This window comes from Hemitrygon akajei, chromosome 6 (assembly GCF_048418815.1).
Source record: "Hemitrygon akajei chromosome 6, sHemAka1.3, whole genome shotgun sequence".
Classification (NCBI taxonomy): Eukaryota; Metazoa; Chordata; class Chondrichthyes; order Myliobatiformes; family Dasyatidae; genus Hemitrygon; species Hemitrygon akajei.
In genome coordinates this window covers 74433017-74451382 of record NC_133129.1, presented here as the reverse complement: position 1 = coordinate 74451382, position 18366 = coordinate 74433017, and the positions used below count along the sequence as shown (strand labels likewise).

The following is an 18366-nucleotide window of genomic DNA, read 5'->3' as shown; positions in this document are numbered from 1 at the left end:
AGTTGAGGGTAGTACCTCCATTCGAAGAGTCGGATGTTGATAATTATTTCTTGCTTTTTGAAAAGATGGCAGTAAATCAAAAGTGGCCCAAAGAGCAGTGGGTGTCGCTGTTACAAAGTGTGTTAAAGGGGAAGGCGCAACGAGCATATGCGGCATTGGCCGTCGAGGAAGGGGAAGCGGAGAATTATGCCAAAGTAAAGGAGGCCATTCTCCGGAGTTACGAGCAAGTACCTGAAGCTTATAGACAAAGGTTCAGAAATTTACGAAAAGGGTGGAATCAAACGTATACCGAGCTAGCCTATGAAAAGGGTGTGCTCTTGGACCGTTGGTGCACCGCGGAACAGGTGGACGGGGATTATGGGCGTATCAGGGAGTTATTTTTGATTGAGGAATTAAAAGGGTGTGTTCCGGAGGAGATCCGGATGTATTTGAATGAGAAGCCGAATAAGTCCATCTCGGAAATTGCTAGGTTCGCAGATGAATATGCCCTAACCCACAGGACAAAGTTTTCCTCGCCAAAAGGTTACCCGAGAGACCGTAGGAATGACCGAGGAAGTCCGCCGGCTGAGGCAGAGGTCCCGCCGGGAGCTAGTGGTAAGGTTGAGGGGGAAAGGCCAGGCAGCCCGAGATTTCCGGGCTTGACCTGTTTTAATTGTGGGAAGGGAGGACATATTGCCTCTAGGTGCTTTGCTCCGAGAAAGGAGCCAGAAAAAGGGAAAGCAGCGGTCCCTATCGGGTGTGCCGTGGTAATCAGTAAATCGACAAGAGAGCCCCAGGTAGACAGAGTACGAGAGGGGTCAGAGACTTGGCTGTCACCCGGAACAGTGTCCGTGAAGGGGGGAGACCCATCCATTCCCGTCCGAATCTGGCGAGACATCGGGGCGGAGCTGTGGTTGATCCGCCGTGAGATACTAGATTTCGGTCGGAGAAGGGGAATGGTCACCGTGAAGGGGATAGGTACAAGAATAGAAATGGTGCCCCTACATCAGGTAATTATGGATTGTGAGCTAGTATCTGGACCAGACGAAATAGGGGTGCCATCAGAATTCCCGAGAACTGACGCGGATGTCCTCCTCGGAAATGATTTAGCCGGGGGGCAGATTTGGACAAGGATGACACGGCCCAAACAACCTGTGAGGATTGCAGCCCCGCCCCTCGCATCTTCAATCTGTACCACAGGCGCGAGCATTCGCAGCCTGTCGAGAAAGGCAGCTGAGAAAGTGAGCAGTTTAAATCTGGCCAGTATTGGTTTGGCCGAGACGGTCCTACCGACCCTGTACCATGAGGGTTCTGAGGGTGGTAAACCGAAGAGTAGTAAAGTGAAAGGGGTTAAGGGAGAGGAGCTAGATCTTCCCTTAGCGAAGAGAAAGGTCCTAGAGGTAGGAAATAAAGATGAGAAACGGAAAAAGCTGTTAAAAGGTCCAGAGTTGGACATGGATGATCTGTCGGGGGTGGCAGCCCTGTTTGAAGAAGTCGAGAGTTGTCAAGGTGTTCCCGATAATGAGATGAAGGCAGTCCTAGATGAAAAGGATGCCATTACCTTGGAGAGGTCTGCTGGGTTGGCAGACGAGGTTGTTTCAGCCCGCGGGGTTGAGTTTACTCCAGAAGGGAGTTGCCCAGAGAGGAACTGGGAGGATCAGGGGAATTTAGAATTTGAAAAGGGTACGGGTATTGAAAGCCTGGAAGAGGCAGATGTCCCGTTTGAGTGTGTCCAAGATGTGGATGCACGTGGTACTGAACCTAGTAATGGAGCTCAGAAAAAGTCTGAGGTATTTGATTCAGTTGAAAAGGAATGCAGTCCCTGTGGGTCAGATGGACTGGGTTCAGTGAAGACAGGGTTAACCCTGGTAATTGGGGGAAGGGAGGGTTCCCAGGTGTTGGTACACGAAGGGGTGGTGAACCTTAAAGTGGAACTCAACCATGTGGGGATAAACATTATTATTGAAGGGAACGGGAAGTTTGTAGTTCCCAAATCGAATGAAGAAAATTTAAAGTTTAGATTGGTGTCAGAAGAAGCAGCCAAGCTACAGAAACGAGGGCTTGGTAACGCGGTGCCTGCGCATCGATTACAGGTTGATTTGGAATGTAAAGGTGCCCCACACGCTGTTGTTATTCAAGAGAGCGCTGTGAAAAAGCCGAAATTTAAATGCGGCCTGAGGGAAAGGTTCGAACTGAAACCCATCAGCCTGCATGGTCTTGACAAAAGGGTTAGCTACCTGTGTAACATTAAAGAATTGGGTGGAAATTCACACGATGATTTAAGTTTGGGACACGGTGTTGAGAGAATAACCCTTATGGAACGGAAAGGCGGGAGAGTACCTCGCCAAATTACCCAGGTCCCCCATGTAGGAACTCACCGGAAAAGAGGTGACGGCTAATGGGGGCGCCATTTTTAAATAGAAAAACCGGCTGTACGGGATTTTGACAAAGCATGTGAATAACAAAGACAACCCCCTTGGAACCCTGCCTGTTGAAATCTGATACTACCAGCCTTTAGTCAGGGACAAGATGTTACCATATTAAAGGAAGTGCCACTGTAATCGTTAACTGCTTAGACGCTGAAAAATGTATGACGGTACAGCTCTGTAGTTAAAAGAAAAGCTTTTGTACTATGTTAAATCCTAAAACCCTGTAAGACTCTGTACCACTCCGTTTTAACCGCTGGTAAAAACGTTTTTAAGAGGGGAGGTGTTATGACCCCAGCCCCCTCCTTTGTGAGAATCGCAAGAGCCCTAGTCAATGACCCAAGAGAAGAGAAAGATACATGCGGTGTCCCTCATTTCACGGCGAGGCAAAAGCTGGCGACTGTGGTCATTGTCTCGTGGAGACACCTTTGTGAATTGGGAACTGTACTACGTGTATACCCTCAGGGCAACGTGGGTGGAGAGATGGAGAGAGATTGCATCATCCCAACCTGATTGACATCTGAGACCCCGTGAGTTCAGATAAAAGAGGGGTTGTAAAGACGGCCCCCCAGACGCACCAGAAGACACGCTAGAAATCCTGTGACAGCGTTTAATTGCAGCAGCCGGTGGTGGGGTTCGTGTGCGTCTTTTCCTTGCCTGGGATTGGCGACCTCACCACGAAAGAACGGCTTAGCTACAGGAGAGGCCACAAGTGAGCGTCCATTCCCCAACGAGACTCCGACGAATCGAACTCCTAAAGGTTGGAAAAAACCCGCCGGGTAACTGTTTCATTCAATCTCTATTTCTCTCTCTCTAACAAAAGTGCACCACCGCGACACCACAAAAAGACGGCAGCTGGTGGAACTGCAGTGAACGCAAGAGACTTTTAGATATACAGCGGACAATATATACCTTACCCCTAGACAACGATAGAGCTTATTTCTTACTGACTATTACTATACCTGCGCTTTAGATTGAGTATTGATGACGTATGTTATCTGAATGTTTGTATTAACCTTACTTTTGTGCCCCTTTATAAATAAAAACGTTTAAAAATGGTACCATCAGACTTCAGCGGACCTCTCTATCTTTGCTGGTAAGTGATCCAGTTACGGGATACGTAACACTACGCAGAAGAATAAATCAGCCTTTACAATGACTATGTAACCTACTAATTGATACATCTTTGGAACGTGGGAGGAGTGTGAAGTGCCTGGAGGAAACCCACACATTCATGGGGAGGAAGTACAAATTCCTTACAAAAAGCGCTGGAATTGAACTCGAAATTCCAAGGCCCCGAGTTGTAATAGTGTCATGCTAACCACCACACTACAGTGTCACCCATCATAAACAAGTAGCACAAACTGGAAAAAAAAAGTGAGGTAGTGTAGATGAGCTCATTATCCATTCAGAAATCTAATGTAGACTTCATTACCTGATGAGACCTGGAGGGCTATTTTCAAAATGATTAATTCTTCATCATTATGTGCTCGTCATTCTCTCATACAATTTAAAGTGGTACATAGGGCTCATATTTCTAAAGACAAGCTCTTGTTTTTTTGCAGATATATCTCCTTATTGTGACAGATGTAATAATGGAGAGGCTTCATTAATTCATGTGTTTTGGTCATGTTCGAGCCTTGAAAAATATTGGAAAGATGTATTTCAAACTTTTTCTGTACTTTTTAAAGTTAATTTTAAGCCCAATCCTTTGACTGCCTTATTTGGTATTGTTGAGGAAAGAGCTATAACTTTGGAGCCTTCTCATTTGCGGGTACTGGCTTTTATTTCTCTTATGGCTAGGAGGGAGATCTTGCTTAAATGGAAGGAGGTTGCCCCCCCCCCCACACACACACATGCTCAATGGTTATGCGATGTTATGTCACGTTTAAATTTAGAGAAGATTTGTTGTTCGATTTCTGATTCTAACCAAGATTTTCAAATGCTATGGGGACCCTTTCTGAACTATTTTAAAAATCTTTGAATTGTTATTGTTATTAAAATATAGATCTGGGCGATTATTATAAAACACTATATGGTACTCTTTTTTTCCTCTTTTTTTTTTACTAACCAGCTTTGTCTTGGCAGTGGGTGTAGATTTTTTTTTATAATATAATTAACATTATCGTATTTCATAATTCAATTTATTTTATTTGATTGATCATGAATATGGGATACCGTGATTGTATCAGTGTGATATATATCTCACATATAATGCATTTTGGGCTATTGTAGCGATGCGCTACACACAGCGCTGAAATAACGACACGCAGTCAGTAAGTCGTTTGGAGACTAGTTTATTCACGCTTCGCAGCACTGGCATTTAAATCCCTAGCACCCGCCCTCTCCAGGCGGAAATGACGTCAGAGGTGCATTACCAAAGTCTCCCCCCACGCGCTGGCTATTTGTGAGCCGGTTCGCTTGCGCAGAAAGTGGGTCGCCACGTACCCCCCCCCCCCCCCAGAACTGGCGATACACCCCCCCAATGTCCACAGTCTGGATCAGCCTCTGTTTGGGAGGTCTGCCTCTGCGCCGCGGTGCCTGAACCTTGACCGGCTGCGCCAAATCTACATGGGCTGGTTTGAGTCGGTCCACCGTGAAAACCTCCTCTCTCCCCCCAATGTCCAGAACGTACGTGGACCCGTTGTTGTTGATCACCTTGAATGGCCCCTCGTATGGCCACTGTAGCGGTGCCCGGTGTCCGCCCCTTCGTACAAACACAAACTTACAGTTCAGCAGGTCTTTGGGTACATGGGTCGGGGTCCGTCCGTGCTGTGAAGTTGGTACGGTGGCCAGGTTCCCGAGCCTTTCGCATCGCCTGTCCAGGACTGCTGTGGGTTCTTCCTCTTGCCCCCTTGGGGCTGGTATGAACTCTCCCGGGACAGCCAGGGGCACGCCGTACACCAACTCAGCCGACGAGGCATGCAGATCCTCTTTGGGCACTGCACGAATTCCAAGCAGGACCCAGGGAAGCTCGTCCACCCAGTGAGGTTCTCTCAGGCGGGCCATGAGAGCCGACTTCAAGTGACGGTGGAAGCACTCCACCAGTCCGTTCGACTGTGGGTGGTAGGCAGTTGTGCGGTGCAGCTGCGTTCCCAACAGGCTGGCCACAGCCAACCAAAGGCTGGAAGTGAACTGGGCGCCTCTGTCGGAGATAATGTGGGCCGGTACCCCGAAGCGTGCTACCCAGGTTGCAATCAGTGCTCGGGCACAGGAATCGGCAGATGTATCGGTGAGCGGGACCGCCTCTGGCCACCTCGTGAACCGGTCTACCATAGTTAGGAGGTTCCGCGCTCCTCGGGACACTGGTAGGGGACCCACGATATCCACATGAATGTGGTTGAACCTCCAGTGAGTGGGTTCGAACTGCTACGGCGGGGCTTTAGTGTGCCGCTGCACCTTGGCTGTTTGGCACTGCGCACACGTTCTGGCCCATTCACTGACCTACTTGCGAAGTCCGTGCCACGCGAACTTGCTGGAGACCAGCCGGACGGTTGTCCTGATAGATGGGTGCACCAAACCGTGTATGGAGTCGAAAACTCGCCGCCTCCAGACTGCCGGGACGATGGGGCGAGGTTGGCCGGTAGCCACATCACACAGGCGGGTCCTATCACCTGGGCCTACGAGAAAGTCCTGCAGCTGCAAACCCGAGACTGCAGTTGTGTAGCTGGGCATCTCGTCGTCTGCCTGCTGCGCCTCCGCCAGTGCTGCATAGTCCACCCCCAGGGACAGGGCCTGGACAGCTGGTCTGGAGAGTGCGTCCGCCACGACGTCCTTTCCCAAGACATGCTTGATGTCCGTCATGTACGCGGAGATGTAGGACAGATGTCGCTGCTGGTGAGCCGACCAGGGATCGGACACCTTCGTGAACACGAAGGTCAACGGTTTGTGGTCCGTGAACGCGGTGAACGGCCAGCCTTCTAAAAAGTACCTGAAATGCCGGATTGCCAGATACAGTGCCAACAGCTCCCGGTCGAAAGCACTGTACTTGAGTTCAGATGGTCGTAGGTGCTTGCTGAAGAATGCCAAGGATTGCCAGCGCCCCTCGATGAGCTGCTCCAGCACCCGACCGACTGCTGTGTCGGATGCGTCCAGCATAAGGGCGGTCGGAACATCCATTCTGAGGTGCACCAGCATCGCGGCATCTGTCAAGGCTTCCTTGGTTTTAACGAAAGCGGCCGCAGCCTCCTCGTCCCAAGTAATGTCCTTGCCTTTACCCGACATCAGGGTGTACAAAGGGCACATGATACGGGCTGCTGAGGGGAGGAAACGGCGGTAGAAGTTCACCATACCAACAAACTCCTGCAGGCCTTTGACTGTGTTGGGCCGGGCAAAGTGGCGGATCGCGTCTACCTTCACGGGCAGAGGTGTTGCCCCATCTTTGGTAATCCTGTGGCCCAGGAAGTCGATGGTATCGAGACCGAACTGGCATTTGGCCGGGTTGATCATGAGGCCGAAATCACTCAGGCGGGAGTAGAGTGGAAAACATCCTGTATTGTCCCGGTACCGAAGAAACCACAACCAAAGGAGTTGAATGACTTCAGACCTGTTGCCTTGACGTCGCACGTGATGAAGACCATGGAGCGGCTGATAATACAGAATCTGAGGCCACAAACCAGGCACGCCCAGGATCCTCTTCAGTTTGCGTATAAGGAGAAGGTGGGAGTGGAAGATGCTATCATGTATTTGCTGCACAAATCACTCTCTCACCTAGATGGGGCCAGTTGTGCTGTGAGGATTACATTCCTTGACTTCTCTAGTGCCTTTAACACCATCCAGCCCAAGATCTTAAGGCACAAACTAACGGAGATGGGAGTAGACTCTCACATGGTGGATTGGATAGTGGACTACTTGACAGATAGACCTCAGTATGTGCGGTTGGGAGACTGTAGGTCTGACACGGTGGTCAGCAGCACAGGAGCGCCGCAGGGAACCATACTCTCTCCGGTCCTGTTCACCCTGTACACATCAGACTTCCAATATAACTCGGAGTCCTGCCATGTGCAGAAGTTCGCTGATGACACGGCCATAGTGGGGTGTGTCAGGAATGGACAGGAGGAGGAGTATAGGAAACTGATACAGGACTTTGTGATATGGTGCAACTCAAACTACCTGCGTCTCAATATCACCAAGACCAAGGAGATGGTGGTGGACTTTAGGAGATCTAGGCCTCATATGGAGCCAGTGATCATTAATGGAGAATGTGTGGAGCAGGTTAAGACCTACAAGTATCTGGGAGTACAGTTAGACAAGAAGCTAGACTGGACTGCCAACACAGATGCCTTGTGCAGGAAGGCACAGAGTCGACTGTACTTCCTAAGAAGGTTGGCGTCATTCAATGTCTGTAGTGAGATGCTGAAGATGTTCTATAGGTCAGTTGTGGAGAGCGCCCTCTTCTTTGTGGTGGCGTGTTGGGGAGGAAGCATTAAGAAGAGGGACGCCTCACGTCTTAATAAGCTGGTAAGGAAGGCGGGCTCTGTCGTGGGCAAAGTACTGGAGAGTTTAACATCGGTAGCTGAGCGAAGGGCGCTGAGTAGGCTACGGTCAATTATGGAAAACTCTGAACATCCTCTACATAGCACCATCCAGAGACAGGGAAGCAGTTTCAGCGACAGGTTACTATCGATGCAATGCTCCTCAGACAGGATGAAGAGGTCAATACTCCCCAATGCCATTAGGCTTTACAATGTAACCGCCAGGACTTAAGAACTTTTTAAAAGCTATTATTAATGCTTTTTGAGATAGTGATTTAGATGCATATCATATTTTTTTACTGAGTTAAGTATTGTATGTTATTAGTTTTGCTACAAGTGTATGGGACATTGGAAAAAAAGTTGAATTTCCCCATGGGGATGAATAAAGTATCTATCTATCTATCTATCTATCTAGAGCTGGCGGAGGTGGGACAGATGCTCCTGATGACAACTGCTGGCTATAAGGATGTCGTCCAAATAGATGAACGCAAAGTCCAGGTCGCGTTTCACCACGTCCATTAGCCGCTGGAACGTCTGTGCGACATTCTTCAGGCTGAACGGCATTCGGAGGAACTCGAACAGGCCGAATGGGGTGATGAGTGCTGTTTTGGGGATGTCTTGAGGGTGCACCGGGATTTGATGGTACCCCCGGATGAGGTCTACTTTGGAAAAGATTCTTGCCCCGCGCAGGTTTGCTGCAAAGTCCTGTATGTGTGGCACTGGGTAGCGCTCTGGAGTGGTAGCCTCGTTCAGTCTGCGGTAGTCACCCCATGGTCTCCAACCCCCAGCTGCCTTGGGCACCATGTGCAGGGGGGAGGCCCATGGGCTGTCGGAACTCCGTACGATCACCAATTCCTCCATCCTCTTGAACTCCTCCTTCGCCAGGCGGAGCTTTTCTGGGGGAAGCCTTCGTGTGCGGGCGTGGAGGGGTGGTCCCTGGGTTGGGATGTGGTGCTGAACCCCATGTCTGGGCATGGCTGCCGTGAACTGCGGTGCCAGAATCAATGGAAAGTCCGCCAGGATTCTGGTGAATTCATTGTTCGACGGCGTGATGGAGTCCAGGTGTGGAGCTGGCAACTTGGCTTCACCCAGGGAGAACGTCTGGAAAGTCTCAGCATGTACCAGTGTTTTCCCTTGCAAGTCGACCAGCAGGCTGTGAGCTCGCAAGAAGTCCGCCCCCAGGAGCGGTTGGGCCACCGCGGCCAGTGTGAAGTCCCACGTGAACCGGCTGGCGCCGAACTGCAGCTGAACTGTGCGGGTGCCGTAGGTCCACATTGTGCTGCCGTTTGCGGCCCTCAGGATGGGTCCTGGCTTCCTGTTGCGGGTATTGTACCCCGTCGGGGGCGAAATGCTGATCTCCGCTCCGGTGTCGACCAAGAAGCAGCGTCCCGACTGTTTGTCCCATACGTACAAGAGGCTGCCCTGGTGGCCAGCCGCCATTGTCATTAGCGGAAGCTGGCCCTTACAGGGCAGGCGACAACGGCGGGCTTTTGTGCCCCACCGCTGGTGGTAGAAATACCACTGTTCACTGACCTCCTCACTCCTGCCTCTGTGTTATGTGCGCCCCCCTGCCGGGCCTGGTCTGGTCTGCTGTTGGGCGCGTGGCCTGGTAATCTGACGAACGGACGCCATGCTCTCCCTCTTGGCTTTCCACAGCACGTCTGCCCGGGCCACCACCTTCCGGGGGTCACTGAAATCTGCGTCGGCCAGCAGCGGATGTATGTCCTCAGGCAGTCGCTCTAGGAACGCTTGCTCGAACATGAGGCAGGGCTTGTGTCCGTCAGCCAGGGACAGCATCTCGTTCATTAATGCTGATGACAGTCTGTCTCCCAAACCGTCCAGGTGAAGCAGGCAGGCACCCCGCTCACGCCGTGAGAGGCCAAAGGTCCCAATGAGCAGTGCCTTGATGCTTCATATTTGCCTTCTTCCGGGGGTGACTATATGAAATCCGCAACTTGGGTGGCCGTCTCCTAGTCAAGGGCGCTCACCACGTGGTAGTAACGCGTGGAATCAGAGGATATCTACCGAATCTGGAACTGGGCTTCTGCTTGGCTAAATCACACGCGTGATCGCAGCGTCCAGAAAGTTGGCAGTTTTAGCAAAACTGCGTGAACAGATTAAGAGTCGGTCATCTTTGGTCCAAATCCCGTTTGGACCATCGGGGTCACCAATGTAGCGATGTGCTACACACAGCGCTGAAATAACGACATGCAGTCGGTAAGTCGTTTCGAGACTAGTTTATTCAAACTTTGCGTCATTGGCATTTAAATCCCTAGCGCCTGCCCTCTCCGGGCGGAAATGACGTCAGAGGTGCATTACCAAAGTCTCCCCCCGCGCACTGGCTATTTGTGAGCCGGTTCGCCTGCGCAGAAAGTGGGTCACCACACTATCTTATTTTGATTAATAATAAGCATCCTTATGAATTCTGTATTTGTATATATGAAATTTAATAAAAATATTGGAAAAAGAAATCTGATGACAGAGGGGAAGAAGCTGTTCCTGAAAAGCTCTATGTGCATCTTCAGGCTCCTGTACCTCCTCTTGACAGTAGCAATAAGAGGGCATGTCTTGCACGACAGGGATTCTTAATGATGGATGCCACCTTTTTGAGGCATCGTCTTCTGAAGGTGTCCTCAGTGCTGTGGAGGCTAGTGGCCATGGGGGAGCTGGCTGAGCTTAGAGCTTTCTGCAGCTCCTTCTGGTCCTGTGCAGTGGCCCCTCTGTAGCAGAGAGAAGCAACCAGTTAGAATCCTCTCCACAGCACATCTAAGAAGTCTGTGAGAATCTTTGGTCATATACTAAATCTCCTCAAACTTCTAATGAAATATAGTCACTGCTTTGCTTTCTTTGTAATTACGTTAATATGCTGGGCCCAGGATAGATCTTCTGAGATGTCAACACCCAGGAACTTGAAATTGCTCTCCCTTTCTACTGCTGATTCCTCAATGAGGAATGGCGCTCCCTCAACTTCCCATTCCTGAAGTCCACAATCAATTCCTTGGTCTTACTGAGATGGACTGCAAGTTTGCTGCTGCAACAGAACTCAAACAGCTGAATTATCACATTGTAGTACACCACCTTATTACCAACTGAAATTTTGTAAATAATAGTTTTGTCATTGGCAAATTTATAGATGGTGTTTGAGCTGTGCTTAGCTGTAGGTCTTTGGTGTGTAGAGAGAGTCGAACAGTGGGTGGAACATGCATCCCTGAGGTGCTCCAGTGTTGGTTGTCAGCGAAGAGGAGATGTTACTTCCGATTTGCACTGTCTGTGGTCTGGTGATGAGAATATCAAGGCGCTAGTTGCAGAGGAAGATACATAGGCCCAGGATCTGGAACGTTGATTGGAACTGAAGGTATGATTGACCATAAGATATAGGAGCAGTAGGCCATTTGGCCCATCGAGTCTGCTCCACCCTTCCATCATGGGCTGATCTAATTCTTCCAGTCATCCCCACTCCCCTGCATTCTCCCCATGCCCCATGATGCCCTCGCTAACCAAGATCCTATCTATCTCTGCCTCAAATGCACCTAATGACTTGGTCTTCACAGCCGCTCAAGGCAACAAATTCAACAGATTTACCACCCTCTGACTAAAGTAATTTCCCCGCATCTGTTCTAAATGGTTGTCCTTCAATCTTGAAGTCGTGCCCTCTTGTCTTAGACTCCCCTACCATGGCAAATAACTTAGAATATCTAACCTGTTCAGGCCTTTTAACATTTGATTGTGTTGAACTCTGAGCTGTAATCAATAAACAGCAGTCTGACTTTTCCATTGGAGAAACCAAATACAGATTGGGCAATCACTTTTCAGAACAACTGTGTTCAGTCCACGAGTGACCCTGAGTTTCCAATCACCTGCCATTTTCACTCCCCATCATACTTCCACTGACCTCTGCCTTTTGGCACCACTGCACTGTTACAGTGAGGAAAAAATGCTAACTTAAAGAGCAAAACTTCATCTTTCATACAGGCACATTGAAACCTTCTAGACATGCTAAAATCTCCAATATTCGGTGACTTTGTTTCATTCTGCCTGGAACATTAGGTCATTTGCTCTGACCTTCCAAGGGATATTTACTTTGTTCTACCAATCTCTCCCCAATCATTGTTGCTACAGAAACTAATTTGTTTTATATATCTCAGTGGTGGTGAAGGGTCTCAGATCTGAAAAGTTAATACCGTTAAATGTTTCTCGTCCCACAGTCTCGTCTATTATTTTCTGTTTTTAGTTAAAATAACATTTAAAAATTGCTCCACTGGGGGGGGGGGGAAGAGTTCAAAGTAAATCCATTATCAAAGTACATCTACATCACCACATACAACCGTGAAATACCTTTTCTTGCAGGTATACTCAATAAGTCCAAAAATGGTAATAGAATCAATGGGAGACCACACCAACAGAGAAGGCAACCAGTGTGCAAAAGACAACAAACTGTGTAAATACAAAAAGGAAGAAATAATAATAGTAATAATAATAATTATTATTAAGGAATAAGCATCCAGAACATGAGATGAAGTGTCCTTGAAAGTGAGTCCATAGGCTGTGGGAAGAGTTCAATGATGGGTTGAGTAAGTTATGCTCTCTGGTTGAGGAACCTGATGGTTGAAGGGTAATAACTGTTCCTGAACCTGAGGCTCCTGCACCACTTTCCTGATGGAAGCAGTGAGAAGAGAGCATGATCTGGGTGGTGAAGGTCCCGATGATGAATGCTGCTTTCCCGTGACAGAGCTCCGTTCATATAGATGTACTCAATGGTGGGGAGGGCTTTACCCATGATGGACTGGGTCGTATTTACTACTTTTTGTAGGATTTTCCATTAAAGGCATCGATGTTTCCAAAGCAGGCAGTGATGCAATTCATCAATATATTGGCCACCACACATCTATAGAGGTTTGTCAAAGTTTTAGATGTCATGCCAAATCTATGTAAACTCCTAAGGAAGCAAAGGCACTGCTGTGCTTTCTTCATAATTGCGCTTCTGTGCTGGGCCCAGGACATGTCCTCTGAATGGATAAAACCTTGAAAAACTGCTTCACAAAGGTTTTTTTAAGTACCATTTTGAGATGCTGATTTTTAGAATTACACCACATATACCTACTTCTTAACCTGAGTGATGCATCACATCTCCATACATCTATGAGAATGCAAACACATTATTAAAATCATCTATTTGGTACCTTTTTCCCATAAAACCCCTTCCACAAATACAAAACCTGCACTATAAATCTGTCAGAAATAAAAAATATAAAAGATAACTTTGCTTTATTAAATGTTATTCTCAGAGATCTACCAGTCTTGTATAATCATTGCCACGTGCTCAAGAAACAGAACAATACTAACATTTGAACAAAACTCAAGGGTGCATGGCATACAAAATAAACCTGGCATCCTCGCTTTTTCCAACACAATGGCCTTTATGTGCTGCTGCTGGCAAAATCAAATTGAAATGCAATGCCTCCTTTATTTAATGAAACGCGCTATTCAAATCACTGTCAACAAAACACTTACACCATCAGATATTTACCTTAAGTTGTGTTGGTGAATTTCTGAAAATAAATCTGAACTTATGCATTTATAAAGTAATGAGAAAGAATTTTGCCTCACTTTTTTTAAAAAGTAATGATTTAATTTATAACTTAAGTCAAGCACATTCACTCCATCCACCATAGCAGCCAGGATCTCCTAGTGACCAGCCATTTTAAATCCAATTTCCATTCCCACATCAATGTCTATCAACAGCATTGTCCACTGTCAAGTGGGTGCTAGACACCTATGTGAGGAACAGCACCTTATATTCCACTTTGGTAATGTCCAGACTGATGGCATGAAGATCTATTTTACCCCTCACTCCTTCACTTTGTCATAACCCTCTCATTCTCCTCCTCACCACCTTCCCATGTTCCACTGTCCTCTCCTATCAGGTTGCATCTTCTTCAGCCCTTCGTTACATCATCACTTCCACCTATCACCTCCAGCTTCTTATGACACGGCCACTCTCCCTTACCTGCCCATCAATCTCCTCACCCAGATTTACCTATCACCTGCCAACTTGTGCCCCATCCATTTCCCCGCACCCTTTTACACTGCTTTCTTTCCAGTCCTGATAAAGGATTATCAACTAGGAATGCTGAGTGTTTATTTTCCTCTTCAGATGCTGCCTGTCCCACTCACATTCTCCAAATCCTTAGTATGCTGCTCCAGATTCCCAGCTCCTGACGTCTCTTCTGTCAAGTCTTAATGAAGGATCTTGGCCCGAAGTGTCCCCTCGCTTGATGCTGCTTGACTTGCTGAGTTCCTTGTGTATGTTAAACACGAGAGATTCTGCAGATGCTGGAAATCCAGAATAACGCACACAAAACACACTGGAGGAACTCAGCAGGTCAAACAGCATCTCTGGAAATGAGTAAAAGATCGACGTCTGTGCAAGCTGCTGAAGATTTCCAGCATTTGCAAAATATCGTGCCGTCTCTTTTGTTGGCCTCAAGTTATAATTTCATTGATTTAAATACACTTTGAGCAAAGGCAGCACATTCTAAGAAAACCACCACCCACAAGGGAAATCGATGAAATGGAATGAAATCAACCACAGACCCAAAGTTCAAGTGAAAACCACAAAAACGAGATGAAATCCCATAAACATATCCAGGCAGAGACGCATTTATCTCCTCTGTGATTAAAGGGGTGATGGAGGGGGAAGCCAATGCTTGACAAGTGAAATTAAAGGTTTCTAAAGCTGATAAGGTGGGGAGCTGTTGTAGTCTAGCGTACTGACCTCTACCTGGCCGAGGCACAGCGACAACTCTCTGATATCTCCTCTTATTTACCCCTTGATCATGACCCCACTAAGGAGCACCAGGCCACTGTCTCCTATACCATCACCAACCTTATCAGCTCTGGGGATCTCCCATCCACTGCCACTAACCTCCTAGTTCCCACACCCTGCACTTCCCATTTCTACCTCCTACCCAAGATCCACAAACCTGCCTGTCCAGGTAGATCCATTGTCTCAGCTTGCTCCTGCCCCACCAAACTCATTTCTGCATACCTTGACACTGTTTTATCCCCCCCTTGTTCAATCCCTTCCCACCTATGTTCGAGACACTTCTCAGGCTTTTGAATTTTTTCAATGATTTTAAGTTCCCTGGCTCCCACCGCCTTATTTTCACCATGGACATCCAGTCCCTATATACCTCCAACCCCCACCATGAAGGTCTCAAAGTTCTCCACTTCTTTTTGGATTCCAGACCTAACCAATTCCCCTCTACCACCACTCACCTCCATCTAGCAGAATTAATTCTTACTCTCAATGATTTCTCCTTTGGCTCCTCCCACTTCCTCCAAACCAAAGGTGTAGCCATGGGCACCCGCATGGGTCCCAGTTATGCCTGCCTTTTTGTTTGCTTTGAGGAACAGTCCATGTTCCAAGCCTATACGGGTATCTGTCCCTCTCTTTTCCTTCGATACATCGACGACTGCATTGGTGCTGCCTCCTGCACGCATGCTGAGCTCGTTGACTTCATTAACTTTGCCTCTAACTTTCACCCTGCCTTCAAATTTACCTGGTCCATTTCTGACACCTCCCTCCCCTTTCCTGATCTTTCTGTCTCCATCTCCGGAGATGGCTTATCTACTGATATCTACTATAAGCCTACAGACTCTCACAGCTATCTGGACTATTCCTCTTCCCTGGAATCCTGTCTCCAGTCTCTTGCAAAAATGCTATCCCTTCTCACAATTCCTCCGTCTCCGCCGCATCTGCTCTCAGGATGAGGCTTTTCATTCCAGTACGAAGGAGATGTCTTCCTTTTTTAAACAAAGGGGTTTCCCTTCTTCCACCATCAACTCTGCTCTCAAACGCATCTCTCCCATTTCCTGCACATCTGACCTCACCCCATCCGCCCGCCACCCCACTCGGGATAGAGTTCCCCTTGTCCTTACTTACCACCCCACCAGCCTCCAGGTCCAACATATAATTCTCTGTAACTTCCCCCACCTCCAACGGGATCCTACTACCAAGCACATCTTTCCCTCCACCCTCTTTCTGCTTTCCGCAGGGATCGCTCCCTACATGACTCCCTTGTCCACTCATTCCCCCCCCCCCCACCCCTCCCCACCGATCTCCCTCCTGGCACTTATCCTTGTGAGCAGAACAAGTGCTACATCTGCCCTTACACTTCCTCCCTCACCACCATTCAGGGCCCCAGACAGTCCTTCCAGGTGAGGCGACACTTCACCTGTGGGTCGGCTGGTGTGGTATACTGCGTCCGGTGCTCCCAGCGTGGCCTTTTATATATTGGTGAGACTCGACGCAGACTGGGAGACCTACGCTCGGTCCACCAGAGAAAGCAGGATCTCCCAGTGGCCACACATTTTAATTCCACGTCCCATTCCCATTCTGATATGTCTATCCATGGCCTCCTCTACTATCAAGATGAAGCCACACTCAGGTTGGAGGAACAACACCTTATATACCGGCTGGATAGCCTCCAACCTCATGGCATGAACATTGACTTCTCTAACTTCCGTTAATGCCCCTCCCCCCTTCTTACCCCATCCCTGATATATTTAGTTTTTCTCCCCCTCCTCCTTTTTTTCCTCCCTTTTTGCCCATCACTCTGCCTGGTTTCCATCTCCCTCTGGTGCTCCCCACCCTTCTTTCTCCCTAGGCTTCCCGTCCCACGATCTTATCCCTTCTCTAGTTCTGTATCCCTTTTGCTAATAATCTTTCCGGCTCTCAGCTTCACCCCACCTTCTCCGGTCTTCTATCATTTTGCATTTCCGCATCTCCCTCCTACTTTCAAACCTCTTACTATCTTTCCTTTTAGTTAGTCCTGACGAAGGGTCTCAGCCCGAAACGTCAACATCGCTTCTCCCTATAGATGCTGCCTGACCTACTGTGTTCTACGAGCATTTTGTGTGTGTTGCTGCATGAATTATATGAAGCCTAAGCACAACAGCATCAATATACAAGACACAGTCTCTCACCTCGCTGTCACCGCACCCACAACAGCCCATTGCTGAGATCGGGATCACAGCAGACCGGTTCCTCCCGGTACCGAAACGACGCTCAAATCCACTGCTAGTCTGCAAACCTCTCAATACTCAGTACTCCACCCTACAAACCACGCCCCTCAACTCTTGTCACACTCTAACCGCTCCCCAACTGCTGGTGTCACCCTGTAATCGCTCCCCGACTCGCCACTAAACCGGTGTCACACTCTAACCATTCCGCCCCTATTGGTGTTACCCTGTAACCGCTCCCCCCTCCTCCCATCGCCCGTGTCACTCTCTAAATATGCCCTTCCTGGTGTTACCCCACCACTCCGTTCTCCACCGAACCAAACTTCCAACTCCACTTCAGCATCAGGTATATTATCAGCGACATATGTCGTGAAATATGTTGTTTTTTGGCAGCAATGCAATGTAAGACATGAAAATTACTGTAAATTAAATAGTGCAAACTGGTGTTACTATCTAACCACTCCCCCATCCCACCACTGGTGTCACCCTAATACCAGTCCCCATTTCCTGGGATAATGAGTGAATAAACCGCTGTCGGTGATGTTAAAGAATTATTAGCCACTTCCGTTGGAAAAGACAAACAGAAATATTTATTGTGAATGGCGAGCGGTTGGATCATAAAAATGTGCAGATAAAGCTAATGCCCTTGAACATGAATCATTACAAATTAGGAAGCAGGTACAGGAGTCAGTGAATCGCACTGTGAACATTAAGGGACCTGGCGATAATAGATCCGAACTCAAGTAGTTTAGTCAAGCATGATTTCTGATTCAGAAATTTATGTTGACTTCGATTGGTCATATTTTTGTTATGCGACATATTCTTTATTGTAGATTTCAGCACTTTTCCAATTCCCATAATGATGCAAACAGTCTCTTTCGAGTTTAGAAGGTTTTGACCCAAAATGTTGACCGTTCCTGTCTCCACAGATGCTGCTTGATTGGTTGGGTTCCTCCAGCAGTTCGTTTCGCCCCCCCCCCCCCCACCTTTTTCTTGTATAGCAGGTCACATTTCCTATCATCCGACCTGAAGGGACCATTCTGGAATCAATAGCAGTTTAGCAGATGGCAACTAGAACATGCATTAGATCTAAGCCCATTACTTTTTCTAAAAAATTGTCAAATAATTAATCAGATTGGTGAGACGTATAAGCATCCAGGCTCACTATTTTTAGTAATTACTATTTTTTAGTAATATTTCTTTACTGGTACTAATTTCTTTTAGTTCCATGTTTGCACTGATCTCCTGGCTCTCCTGTGTTTCAGGGGTTTATTTTTGCCTCTGTCCATGATGACAGATACAAAACGTTTATTTGATTCTTCTGTCTCTGTTTGTCAGGGACCCCCACTTTTGCACACCAATAGAAGGTCTCTCAAACACGAGATTCTGCTGATGTTGGAAATCTTGAGCAACACACACAAAATGTTGGAGTCATGATGAACTGTGAGACCTTCATACGGACT

At 47.9% G+C, this 18366-nt stretch overlaps 1 protein-coding gene across 1 annotated transcript in view; it reads right to left on the bottom strand.

Moving 5' to 3' along the window:
* Positions 1-17049, bottom strand: part of LOC140729170 (choline transporter-like protein 1) — a 132019-nt gene extending 114970 nt beyond the window's left edge. Inside the window, exon 1 of the mRNA XM_073048638.1 lies at positions 16868-17049. Coding sequence (XP_072904739.1) covers positions 16868-16897 — 30 coding nt within the window. The 5' untranslated portion in view covers positions 16898-17049. The remainder of the gene's footprint in view (positions 1-16867) is intronic.
* Between the last annotated feature and the right edge of the window lie 1317 nt (positions 17050-18366).